At 45.6% G+C, this 13,231-nt stretch overlaps 1 protein-coding gene across 8 annotated transcripts in view; it reads left to right on the forward strand.

The window, feature by feature from the left end:
- Ppfia1 (PTPRF interacting protein alpha 1) overlaps positions 1-13,231 on the forward strand; it is an 85,313-nt gene that overhangs the window by 32,180 nt on the left and 39,902 nt on the right. For 5 of the 8 annotated variants that reach the window (XM_041666097.1, XM_041666099.1, XM_041666102.1 and 2 more), the window contains exons 3-12: positions 2,742-2,843; positions 3,016-3,180; positions 4,222-4,296; positions 4,608-4,709; positions 4,880-5,098; positions 6,321-6,467; positions 8,258-8,392; positions 9,252-9,326; positions 9,668-9,751; positions 11,497-11,628. In XM_041666097.1, coding sequence (XP_041522031.1) covers positions 2,742-2,843; positions 3,016-3,180; positions 4,222-4,296; positions 4,608-4,709; positions 4,880-5,098; positions 6,321-6,467; positions 8,258-8,392; positions 9,252-9,326; positions 9,668-9,751; positions 11,497-11,628 — 1,236 coding nt within the window. The remainder of the gene's footprint in view (positions 1-2,741; positions 2,844-3,015; positions 3,181-4,221; positions 4,297-4,607; positions 4,710-4,879; positions 5,099-6,320; positions 6,468-8,257; positions 8,393-9,251; positions 9,327-9,667; positions 9,752-11,496; positions 11,629-13,231) is intronic. The other 3 variants (XM_041666100.1, XM_041666104.1, XM_041666105.1) reach the window with 1 other exon arrangement.

The raw sequence follows: 13,231 nt of genomic DNA on the forward strand, positions 1-13,231 counted from the left end.
GACATAGGATGTAGACTTGTATGGGAATGAGGGCGTCCCGGGAAGTAACAGGCCTGTAGCTTGTGCAGTCTGCCTGTGTGTCTTTTGCTTCTCCTTGATGAGATGTATTTGTTGAATGTAAACCTCAGACCATAAGATGCTGACAGTTTTCCATCCCTATCCAGTCTTGAGCCAATCCCTTTCTTGCCACTCTGAAATCCTGTGAGTCCCTCCTTGCAGCAGTGTGTTCATCCTCCTCTTACCCTCTTGGCCACTGTGTGCTGGAAGTATTGTCTCTCCTGGGGGCCATCCTGTACCATCCCCAAACTCAAGCTGTCTCTGTTCCCAAAGGAGCTCCTTTTACTAACTCTGATTTTGCTTTGTGCCCAAGAAATTCTGCCTCTCCCCTTGGCTTCTTATCTGAATGATGCCCATGATTCTTGCCATCTGTAAACAAGAGTCCTATCTTTTGGAAGGCTGATCTTCTTTCTGTATGTAGCCTCTGCATTATTTGTTCTTGATTTGCTTCTGGTTCTGACGTCATTGTTGTACTGTTTCCTTTACTCCAGTTACCATGACACAGAACTACTGTTGTTACCATTGACTTCTGTCTCACCACTCACTCCCATAATGGGCCAACCCACTTCATCTGCCAGTACCAGTAATTTTGCTTCTGCCTCATTGACATCTGGGTCTTTTGTTGGTGCTCCTGCATTTCTGGCTGTCCAGGACTTGGCTCCTGTTCTTCTACTGGTATCCTGCTCCTGAACATACCAGGAGCCCTGACTGGGGAGTTGTAGCCCCCTCTGACATTGCTGTCTGCTTATCTTAAATAAGGCATGTCCATTCCTCTCCCTTCAGAGCACGCTCTGCCCAGTCATTCCACTCTGTAGAGTCTTGAGCCATCCTTGTGCTAGAATCCCTGTCTCTTAACCCATACAGCACCAGGGTCCACTGAGTCTCCCCCTCCCCAACCTTCTTTGTGCTCTTTAGAACCAGTTTCAGGGCTTCCTTTAAAGTCCTTGAGGGCTGCAACATGTGGCATTGCCATCTGAGCCTGTGCTTAGTCTCGGTGTTTTTGGTCTCTCTGGCCAAACTCCTGCTGCCAGACCAAGAATGGATTATCACAGCTACTATTCCTGCAGGAGAATTGCTAATTTCTTCTGAGAGACAGTAATAAGTTAAAATGATACTTGCTTCCCACAACCACGGGGGGTGGGGGGATAAATGCTGTGCGGCTTCCCATTGACCATTGCATTCTCAACCATCTCCTCTGTGTAGAAGGAGCTGCAGGCAGGCCTGCTTTTCATCCTGCCCGGCTGCTGCACGGCTAGCTTAACACCCGAAATAACAACACACAAATTGTATTCATTTAAACACTGCCTGGCCCGTTAGTTTCAGCCTCTTATTGGCTAATTTTCACATCTTTCTTTAACCCATATTTATTAATCTGTGTAGCACCACGAGGTGGTGGCTTACTGGGAAAGACCTTAACCTGCGTCCATCTTGAAGAAGAGAGCTATATTGTCTTAACCTGCATCCATCTTGAAGAAGAGAGCTATATTGTCTGCTTTACTCAGTGTTCTTTTTCCCAGAATTCTGTTTTGTCTACTCCACCTATCTAAATCCTGCCCTATCAAAAAGCCAAGGCAGTTTCTTTATTAACCAATGAAAATAACACAGATGACCCTCCTCCATCACCTCTGTCTCCCTTCTACTGATCCCCTTGAGATAACTCAACTGTTGACTGTCTTTCTTCATCCACAGACTGTGCTTGACTTGTGGCATAGGTAGCGTTTCTGGGCCAGTCTGATGAATCAAGAGCAGGCGACTGGTGGTCAGTTGGTTCTGAGGGGCAAAGGTCTGATGTAGATGTGATTTGAACATGATTCCCCCACCCCCAGGTTTCTGTGTGTAGCACTGGCTGTCCTAGAACTCATGTAGACCAGGCTGCCTGCCTGCGCCTCTGCCTGGGCATATGCCACCACTGCCCAATTCACATGACTGCTTTTTAAAAGTAAAATTGCTCAACAACCACTCTTTGTACTTTGAATGTCTGTTTGTTCTGTATCAGGCAGGCCATTATGCCTCCCATTTCCTTTAAAAAGCCCAGAGAAACAGCAGGTGCATTACTTCAGATAATTATTTTAAAGGGCTTGGCTCCACTGAGAAACTGGCAGGCGCTTGTGAACTCATGACTTATATTCAACTTGTCCCTGATGTCCTGAACACTCAGTAGACAGTGCGAGTAGTGCCCTGGGGCAGCAATGGGGATGACAACTTGGGAGCTCTCTCCACTTCTCTGCAAAAGGTTTGGTCTTGTGAAAAATCAATTTTTAAGGTTAGTTCACTTTCTGCCTAAAAAGACTAGCCATGAAATGCCCACAGAGAGGTCAGGCCAGACAGTAAGTAGTCTTGTAGGCCTTTTCTTTTCTGTTTCCAATAATTCTAAATTACATGTCTTCAGCACAAAAAGTGTCTTTACTTGCTTCATTCCTGATCTCTTGAGGTTGCTGAGGAAGTGGGCTTGGATTCAGCATGCCCACTGGTCATGACTGGGAAACAGGGAGAGGGAAAGCTGGACAGCTTAGTGAGGGTTTGAGTTATTAGGGAAGCCTGCAGATAGGCCAGTCAGTCCCCCATTCCCTGGAGGATCTTCTTTGTGCGTTCTAGTGGGTAGAGGCAGTAGAGGCTCTTGGAGTCTTTGAAGTTTCTGTTTGCTCATGAGTTCATTCAGTCCTTTTGTGCTTGTTGCCCTCTAGGAGTTTGCTGCGCTCACGAAGGAACTCAACGTGTGTAGGGAGCAACTTCTGGAGAGGGAGGAGGAAATCGCTGAGCTGAAGGCAGAGAGGAACAACACCAGGGTCAGTCATTTACGCCTTTCTCACTCTGCATAGTGGCCATCAGTCCGTTAAGCATCATGGGACCTTAGGGGGCTGCTCTGCTTGTGTTGAGTTGAATCCATCTTCCCTTGCTGTGGGGTGGAGTGCTTACCTGTGAGGCAAGCACTTTATTGCCTTCTGGGCTCTGTTGCAGCTGTTGCTGGAGCACCTAGAGTGCCTTGTGTCCAGGCACGAGCGCTCTCTGCGGATGACAGTGGTGAAGAGGCAGGCACAGTCGCCTGCAGGCGTGTCCAGTGAGGTGGAGGTGCTGAAAGCACTGAAGTCACTGTTTGAGCATCACAAAGCTTTGGATGAGAAGGTACCATCACCACACCGATATCTGTGTGCCCTGTCAGGGGGCCTTATGGATGCTGTAGTCACTGTTTTATAACTTCTGGAGCTCCTGTGAAAGGCTTCTCTGTTAGAAGGCACTGGCCTCTGTGGCTGATGAGCATCCTTGCCTTGAATGTCTTAAAATATGTAAAATTTTTCTATCAATGTGCTGATAAGAATTTGGACCTAGTATGATTCCTAAAGCCTGTGATCCTAGTACTTGAGAGACAAGGAGGATTGCTGAGAGTTCAAAGACAGCCTTTGCTACATAGATAGTACTAGGCCCTATGGCTATGTAGCAAGATTCTATCTCAACCTTCCCCTCCCCATCAAAAAAAGCAAAATAATAATAACTTGGTGGTCTGATCTTTCTTTCTTTCTTTCCTTTCTTTCTTTCTTTCTTTCTTTCTTTCTTTTATATTTATTTATTTTGTCTATAATATTCTGTCTGTGTGTATGCCTGCAGGCCAGAAGAGGGCACCAGACCTCATTACAGATGATTGTGAGCCACCATGTGGTTGCTGGGAATTGAACTCAGGACCTTTGGAAGAGCAGGCAATGCTCTTAACTGCTGGGCCATCTCTCCAGCCAGCCTGCTGCTGCCTGCCTGCGTGCCTGCCTTCCTTCCTTCCTTCCTTCCTTCCTTCCTTCCTTTTCCCCAAGACAGGGTTTCTCTGTAGCTTTAGTGCTTATTCTGGAACTTACTCTTGTAGACCAGGCTGGCCTCAAACTCACAGAGATCTTCCTGCCTCTTCTTCCCAAGTGCTAGGATCAAAGGCATGTGCCACCACGGCCAGGCCCTGATTTATTTAGGAATAAGATTTTGCCAGATTTAAAATGCACACACCTGTGGTCCCTGCACTTAGGAGATTGAGGCAATAGGAGTTCACAAGTTCCAGTCAGCCTTACTCAAAGCCACTGGATATTCTCAGTGGCAGTAGATAGCCATCTGTTATATTCCACTAATTCTGTGTTGCCTTAGGCATGCAGCAGGAGTCCAAGTGCACACTCAGCCCTTCTCTTGCAGGTACGAGAGCGACTACGAGTAGCTCTGGAGAGGTGCAGCTTGTTAGAGGAGGAACTGGGTGCCACCCACAAAGAGGTGAGCTTAGGGTATTGTCATGGGGTTCGACTAAAGGGTTTGATTATTGTTGCTTAATTTAGAAGTGTGAGACAGTAATAGACACCAGAAGTTACTACTTTTCCTAGGTCAGCCTGCTGGCGTCACTGGACTCAGCCCTCAGCTCTTCTAAGTGCCTCTCTGTCCGCAGATGCCAAATGGTTTTTACAGCTCTGCTGGAGACTTTGGCTGCACAGCAGTTACAGCACTTGTCTTCCAAAGCCAGTGGCCACCTTTGCTTGTTTCTCTTACATAAAGATCTCATGCTGGTGTGTTCAAATTTTCCGTTTTAGCTAATGATTCTTAAAGAACAGAATAATCAGAAGAAAACACTAACAGATGGAATGGTTGATGGACACCATGAACAGGAGAACACACCAAGCACCAATGGCAAGGCAAGTCCTTGACTTTTTTTCTGTGGGGTGTTTGGTTTTGTTTTGCCACATGGGGTTGTTGGGGAACAGTGGCAAAGTCTGTGTCCTCTGGGGAGCATACAGGTTCCTCTGAGGGTCCCTGTTTTTCTGGAGGTATGCCAAACAGACTGCCATAAGGCTATGCTTTTCAGAGATCTTCCGACGGCTCCTTGAGCCATGAGGATCTTGCCAAAGTGCTGGAGCTGCAGGAAGTCATAGACAGGCAGGCAAGAGAGCAGAGCCAGATGAAGGAGCGCCTGGCCTCCCTGTCTAGTCATGCAGCAGAGCTGGAGGAGGATCTAGACACAGCTAGAAAAGATCTTATCAAGTCTGAAGAGATGAATACGAAACTTCAGCGAGATGTCCGTGAAGTGAGTGTGGGGTACACTTGACTTCCTGTTGCCTTTGTCTTTTGCTCTCACTTACAGGGACCTTTGGGATACAGATCGTGTGTCCTTCCCTCCTGCACTGCTCTCATGTGGGGTTCACATGCCTCCATTGCTACTGGCTGCTACAGTGTTCTTCCTTGTGTTCTGTTCCTTCTGACTTGTCCACATAACCCATAAACATGGTGTCAGTTATGCTTGTGTAGGGGTTAGAGGGAGTGTGCCAGCTATTTCTGTCATTTTGGATGGTGTGGTGTTGAGTACTGAGGTTGCTTCATTCTGGTCATCAGGGTCTTTATGGAAATACATATTTATATATGCACCTCAAAATTATTTTTCCTTGGTAACTATTTACAAGACCCTCATTAATCATTAGAAAAGAAATGAGAGCTGCATGCTGTCTTGTAAAACTCTTTCTGTCCCATCTGAATCTGTCTTTTGTTACCCCATCAGGCCCCGACCTTTTAGCATATGTGAGATCAGGGAGCTTTAATTGAGACAAATGTGATTTGTTGTAAGAATTCAGATCAAAGGAAACACTGTATGTATTATAGAACTTACTAGGTTGTGCTTTCCTTGGGCCACAGGGAATTATTTATGTGTCAGAATTACGTGATATTCTTTTAAGACTTGCTTCTTCGAAAAATATATTAAAGTTTGCAAACAATCACTTGCGAAATAAGAAAGGAGCTAAAAACTGAATTTGGGGATAGCAGACAGATATCAAACATGCCAAAAGTTCTGGTCCTGTTCTCTGTGTTTGGGCTTTGTAGCATTGGTTTTGCTGCTGACTTTCGTTTCATTTGTCAACATGCTTGAGCTTTGCAAGTTTCTCCAGTTCTTACCTGAGAAAATGAAGCAATCTGCCTGCAGTGCTATGTGAGTCTGTCAGACACAGGCTACTCCTTCACCACCAGTGCCATCAGATTCTTGGATGCTTGAAGTGTCATATGGAGTGTTGTTTTATTAATATTGTGTAGTCAAGTACACACTTGGCGACATGAGCAGATTGACCAGGCAAAGCTGCTGATCATGTGGGTGAATATGCTTAAAGTACATCCATTCTACTCAGTCTGGAAAAACTGACAGTTTACTTTGGGGAAACAGCAGTTTCACACTTGAGATGAGTTTAGTCTTTTTGTCTCCTGAGTGTTCTGATAAGTTCTGCATTTATGACCCCCATTTCCCTCTGGAATCTACAACACAGGCAATGGCCCAGAAGGAGGATATGGAGGAAAGAATCACCACCCTTGAGAAACGCTACCTCGCAGCACAGCGTGAAGCCACGTCTGTGCATGACCTCAATGACAAACTTGAAAATGAAATTGCAAATAAAGACTCCATGCACCGACAGGTACTGGGTTCTGTGGGCTTCTTTCTAGCCTTAATTATTTCCAGCTGTGAAGTTGAAGACCTTTAACCTGTAATGTGCATGTTGGAAATGAAGTTCAGATGTCATTTTTCTTGTGAATTACTTTTTACCAGTTTCCTTCTTTTCTTTTTTTGGTATAAGCATGCATCTGTGTCTGTGCATGTTTGTGTGTTCATGAACATGTGCACCTACATGTATGGATGTGTGCATATGGAGGCCAGAGGTCAAAGTCAATGTCTTTTTCTCTATTGCTCTTCACCTTAATTTTAACTCTTTTTAAAATTTAAGATGTATTTTAAAGCTTTGTTTCTATTTTTAATCAGTGTGTTTTGTGTGTGGGTATGTACCTGTGGAGTTCAGAGGAAGGGATGGGATCCTCTGGAACTGAAGTTACAGGTGGTTGTAAATCAGTGAATGTGGGTTTTGGGAATCAAACTTGATCCTCTGGAAGAATAGCAAATGTTCTTAATAGCTGAGCTATTTCTAGAGCCTCTCATGTAAGGTTTTGAGATAGCATCTCTCACAGATTGTGGAGCTCACATATTGTCTAGATTGGCAGAGCAGTGAGTACCAAGGTTCCTGCTACATCTGCCTCCCCAGTGTTGGGATTACAAGCAAGTGGTTTTTATTTGTTTATTTGCTTTGTTTTGTTTTTAATGTGGGTGCTGAGGATTGAACTCAGGTTCTCATGCTTGCATAGCTGGTACTCTGCCCAGTAAGCCATCTCCCCAGCCCTTTCTCTGTTTGACTGGAAGCCAATTGCTTCTTCTCAGCCCTTTCACTAAGTAGTGGTAAAGAACTTGTTGGCAATGCTGAACAGTGCACTCAGTAGCTCTAGACATCAGAGGTTATAGGGCCTGGCAGGTACTGTTCCTCAGGATATGGTCTGAGGTCATTGAGAGTTAACCAGAAAAACCCAATCAACTGATTGAAAGTATTTTATAAAGGGTGAAGGGTGTTGCTTGACCAAAAATAAATTAGGCAGCTGTGAAAACTGCTGTTGTGAAGCAGTGCAGAAACTGTGGTGAGACCTGGATTGTGTTGTGCTCATACACAGAGCTGGATGGGGATGGTGCCCACAGACAGGAGCCCCTGTGCTTGCACTACCCACTTGCACTTATTTAGATTTCTGCAGTGGGTTTTCTATCCAAGCATTTACAGAGCAGCCCAAGCAGCTTGCCGTGGCCTGTGCTTTCAGGCAGCTCTCTGGGCAGCGACTCCTTTTCTGTCAGAATAAGGAACTCTGATGAATAACTCACATTCTTTTAGTTTATAGGAACTTAAATGTATTGGTTTGGGGTTTTGTTTGTTTTTCAGAGTCAAGGTTTCTTTCTATAGCCCTGGCTGCCCTGGAACTCGCTCTGTAGACCAGGCTGGCCTCTAACTCACAGAGATCCCCGTGCCTCTGCCTCTTAGGTGCTGCAATTAAAGGTATACATCACCACTGCTCCACTGTTTTTGTTTGTTTTTTTTTTTATTGTTGTTTTGTTTTTTTAGATTTATTTATTTATTATGTATACAGTGTTCTGCCTGCACTGCAGACCAGAAGAGGGCACCAGAAGGCAATATAGATAGTTGTGAGCCACCATATGGTTGCTGGGAATTGAGTTCAGGATCTCTGGAAGAGCAACCAGTGCTTTTAATCTTTGAGTCATCTCTCCAATCCTCTATTGTTGTTTTTTATAAAAACAGATAAAAGCTTTGAAACCAGTAGATGCTTTGTTAGGTGTTTGAAGCATCAGCCTGAGCTCTTGGTGTTGTACCCTTTCTAGACAGAGGACAAGAACCGCCAATTGCAAGAGCGTTTGGAGTTGGCAGAGCAGAAGCTGCAGCAGACCCTGCGCAAAGCTGAGACGCTGCCGGAGGTGGAGGCTGAACTAGCCCAGAGGGTGGCTGCACTCTCCAAGGTGTGTCTGGGCTGTGTGGGGTCACATGCTAGGCCTTGTTGTTCTAGTCAGTGCACTGGTGTCTGCGGAGCGTCTCTGCTGTTGTGTGATGGGAACGCTGTTTCTGTGTAGCTCAAGACCTGTATTCCCCATGAGTCCTCAAACCTGTCAGGTAAAAGCTTCTGTCCTTTGTGTCAGGGTCCAAGAGTCACAACTGCTTGGGTTATTTCTCTCACCAACTTGAAGAAAGGCTGTAGCTTCTCTTAGAAAAGGAAGATGAAATTTGTCTTTTAAGACAGTCACATAGTTTTTAAGTAATTTCATTCTTTTGAAATTACTTTAAAATGTTTGTTTGCTCATTGAAATGGAGTCTCACTATCTAGTCTAGCCTGGCCCTCAATCTTGCCTCTATTGACCTTCCTGTCTCAGCCAGCAGAATGGCTGGTACTTCAGGTTAATACCACAATGCTTAAAATAATATTTTTAATATAATGCTGTTGTTTACACTACTGCTGTTAAGGTGTCTGCCCTCTGGGTCCTCACCATCCACAGCAGGGTAGGCAGGAATCAGGAGTTTTGAGAGTAATGGGTGGTGCCCTGTTTGTGAGACACAGCAGCATGAACAGAGGCTATGTGTGTATCCCCGGCATGAGTCTTGTTTCCCAGGCTTGGGCTTGGTTGCTAGAGAGGGGCCCAGATGGAGATAGCATCCTTTAGTGAGGGAAACCTAAGGTGGGCCCTATCCCCACTCATACACCTAGGTCTGGACACTGGAGTCCTAGTCAACTGTAATAGAACCTTGCTTCTGTCCTCCCTGGTCCCCTCCTAAAGTCTTGGTTTCTTTTCTCCCTGTTGTCCTTCCTGTCCTGTTGCTTTGTAGTCTGGTCCTTTGTCTTCTGGGAGTTCTGCTGCTAAGGAAGCTAAACTGTTGGAGCTTACTTCCAAGCTTAGGAAGGTAGAACTGTGCCCTGTGCTTGTGCTTGCTGCTTCCTGCTCCACATGCTGACCTCCAGAGGCACTCAGTGGATGACTTGTCCAAAGGCAGGCCAGTTGGGGGCGGTGGGGACAGACACACAGAAAGGCACCTGCCTTGCTTCAAGTCAACGTGAGAGGATGAGTCACTTCACAGTATACACATTGAAACCGCAGAGGTGCTGATGGATATGAGGAAGTGTTGTCCCTTTGCCAGGGCTGACATGGTCCACACCGCATGTGGTGCTTGCTGCTGCTGCAGTAGTGTGTAGCTGGTGTAAATGCAATGAGCAGAGGGTCAGCTTCTGTTATCTTTGCTGGCAGGCTGAGGAGAGACATGGCAACATTGAAGAGAGGCTGCGGCAGATGGAGGCACAGCTGGAGGAGAAGAATCAGGAACTGCAGCGGGTATGGATGGGGCTGAGTCTGGTTTGAGGTGGGACACAGGCCACTGTGGGCTTGGGCTTCTCTGTCCCAGTTCCTTCTCCCGTCCAGTTCTTGTCCTGTGGAGCTGTGCTCTGGTCTTTCCGGACTGCACCAGTGTGATTGTTACACACCTGCTGTTGTGTCAGCATTGGTGGCAGCAGAAGTGTAGGGCAGTTCTTAAGGCACAGTCAGGCTTCTTGAGTTCCACAAGACTTCTCGCTTTTCTATCCCTTCAAGGGAACTGCCAGATTGCCCCAGAGTAGTCGTTCTCAACCTTTCTAATGCTCTTTTAATACAGCTCCTCATGTTGTGGTGACCCCCAACCATAACATTATTTCATTGCTCCTTCATACCTGTAATTTTGCTACTGTTATGAATTGTAAATATCTGCTATGCAGAATGGTATTAGGCAACCCCTGTGGAAGGGGTTGCGACCCACCATTTGAAAGACACTTTCCTAGAGCCTGAAACTAAAACTCAAGGCCCGTCTCCTTAGGTTACTGGCCCTGCTCAGCATGAGGGACTGAAGTCCCATGTTCAGGCCAGAGCACTGACCCTGTTCTCAGGTCTTGAGTTGTCGCTCAGGATGTGATGGTGTCAGACCAGGGGGCGTACCAATGCTCACCTGCCTTAGAAAGCAGCTGGGAGACTGTTGTTTTAGCTGGGTCATAGGGCTTGTCCTGGAAGATGCAGGCAGAGGCATCAGGACACAGGGCAAAAAACAGTCCTGGGCCCTTTATGCTCTAGAGGGAGGAAGCCTGGGTGTGTGACTGTGGAACCTTTGCACTACACAGCAGCTAGTGTTTCCCATCAGTTTAAGGCTGCACAGACCTAGGGAAACTTGTGGGAAATGATGGTTTTTAAGCTCCTGTATGAGGTCTTAGGCAACATAGGCTTAGGTACTTTGTCACAGAGCCTGTGAGGTTTATACACAGTGTCACTGAGCCCTGAATAGACAATCACGTTTATACTTGAACTTCCAGCTGTTTGACTTTGAGAGCGTTCAAGTGTGGACAGAAACAGGCACACTCTTCAGAGAAGGGTTGTCAAGTGCCTACCTGGGAGGCATCCTCACGTGTGAGAGCTATTTTCTGTTGGGCACAAACCTGAGGGTCTTGGGAGGTTCTACCACCCATGCTTCCCCCGACAGGGTTGCTGGGCCTGGTAAGCCCTTCCTTGAGGATTCAGTCCTGTCTGGGTGCTGGAACTTCAGTGAGATAGGTTTGGGTGTGTGCTGAGCAGGCATAACTCTAGCCTTGAGTTAGCACATTGTAAAGTTACTGTATTGCCATTTGTAGTTTTGAGTGTAGGTAGAGAAGCCCTGCATCTCCCCGACTAAAGATCAGCTTGTTCAGCTTTCACTTTGTACATTTAATTCTTTATTTTATTCATACCAAAAGAAATACCTGGGTCAATATGCAAATGAACTGATCCCCTCAAGTTTCTTCTGTCTGCTCAAGGAACTCTGCTAAGTGAAATTGAGAGCTAGAGGCTGGTGATATTCTTGAGATGTTCATAGGTCTTGGTTTAGCAAAAAGAAGCAACCCCTTCTAGTTCACAGCCTCACCATGGTTGTCTTGAGTTTCTCATGTCCCAGAGGTAGTTGGCACCTGAAAGTCCCCTGTGGATGAGAGGAAGGAAGCACAGCCTCTGGTGGCCATTGGTCCTGGTGCTTATGAAGGGCCAGACATGAGCCTGAAGTTGGAATCTTTCTCCTCCTGTTTTAGGCAAGGCAGAGAGAAAAGATGAACGAGGAACATAATAAACGCTTGTCTGACACTGTGGACAAGCTGCTCTCGGAGTCCAATGAGAGGCTGCAGCTGCATCTGAAGGAGAGAATGGCGGCGCTGGAGGACAAGGTGGGCAGATGAGTTACTGTGCTGTCAGGGAATATGGCTCGGAACCTGTTCTTCTGCAGACAGGGGAAGACATTAGCTTCTCTCTGTCACCTGCTAGCTAGTGACTGGCTGTGTTTCTGCCCATGTGAGTGTTATTTGTATGTTTGTCCTCCCCTTAAGTTTATTTATGTGTACTAGTGTTTTGCCTGCATGTATGTCTGTACACTACTTAGCACGACAGGTACCCAAGGAGGGTCTTGAATCCCTTGGAACTGGATTACAGTTAGTTGCCATGTGGTGCTGGATATCAAACCAGCGCCCTCTGGAATAATAATCAGTGCCCAAGTTTTGATTACCAGTCTTGACCTGTAGGATGGAGAAAGCCAGTGGCTTTCACAGAGGGCCAGGTAGAAATAAAATACATCTGACTTTCAGTGCTAGCTTGATCATGTCATTTTGTTCTCATCACTCCACACAAGTAGCTTAGTCAGAACATGTATGAATAGTGTGCTTTGTTCTATTACCATTGTACATAAGCTGCATGTGGTGTGCACATCCTGCTCCATCCACTCTGGCTGAGGCAAGAATCTTGAGTTTGGAATCAGCTTGGTGTCTTAGTCAGGGTTATATTGCTGTGATAAAACACCTTCACCAATGCATCTTAGGGAGGAAAGGATTTGTTTGGCATATGCTTCCACATCACTGTTCATCATTGAAGGATATCAGGATAGGAACTCAAGCAGGGCAAGAACCAGGAGGTAGGAGCAGATGGAGAAGCCATGGAGGGGTGCTGCTCATTGGCTTGCTCCCCGAGGTTTGCTGAACTTGTTTTCTTATAGAACTCTGTTGAAGATCATGGAGCATTAAAGTAAATACAGCCTTTGTCTATTGTGTTGTTTCATAATCTTATGAAAACAAGCTAAAAATACATTTTCAATAACAATAAAGTTGTTACTCTAAGTACAAGAATAACAGTTGTGAGAATAAGAAATCTGTCAAAATTAATGTACAGAAATAAATGAAGCTAAAGTATCTGTAATGCTTTCCATAATATCCATTCCAGTCTTACAGGTAACCCTTTTGAGCAAGTTCCTTAATTTCTTGCTGTAAATCATAAATCATTTGAGAAGAATTAGGGAGACCCATTAAATGTATCTCAACCTTTTCCCAGTTGTCTTAGTTAAGGTTTCTATTGCTGTGAAGAGACACCATGACCATGCAACTCTTATAGAGAAAACATTTATTGAGGTGACTGACTCACTTACATTGAATTCTGCTACTCATTCAAATAGGATTTCCTGATACATGATTTCCTTACCCTCTTCCATAGACTCAGCAGGTTCTTGGTTATCATAAGGACCAGGTAACCAAGAAGATTCATTAACCACACAGGGCTCTCCTTATCTCCCCAACTCACTCCCGTGTTAGTTGGTAGATTAGGACTATAGTACCAATATGTCCTCATTACCTGTACAGTTACCATAGGTAGCATAGGAGGGAACAAAGTTGTGGCATTCAAAGGTTCCCTAGCCACTCAAACTATTCTTCTCCTTTGTCAGATAATTTCATTTTTTTTTTTTTTTGAGACAGGGTTTCTCTGTGGTTTTGGTTCCTGTCCTGGAAC

Source organism: Microtus oregoni, unplaced genomic scaffold (genome assembly GCF_018167655.1).
Source record: "Microtus oregoni isolate MIOR12 unplaced genomic scaffold, Mior012 000016F_ref0000370, whole genome shotgun sequence".
NCBI classification, from domain to species: domain Eukaryota; kingdom Metazoa; phylum Chordata; class Mammalia; order Rodentia; family Cricetidae; genus Microtus; species Microtus oregoni.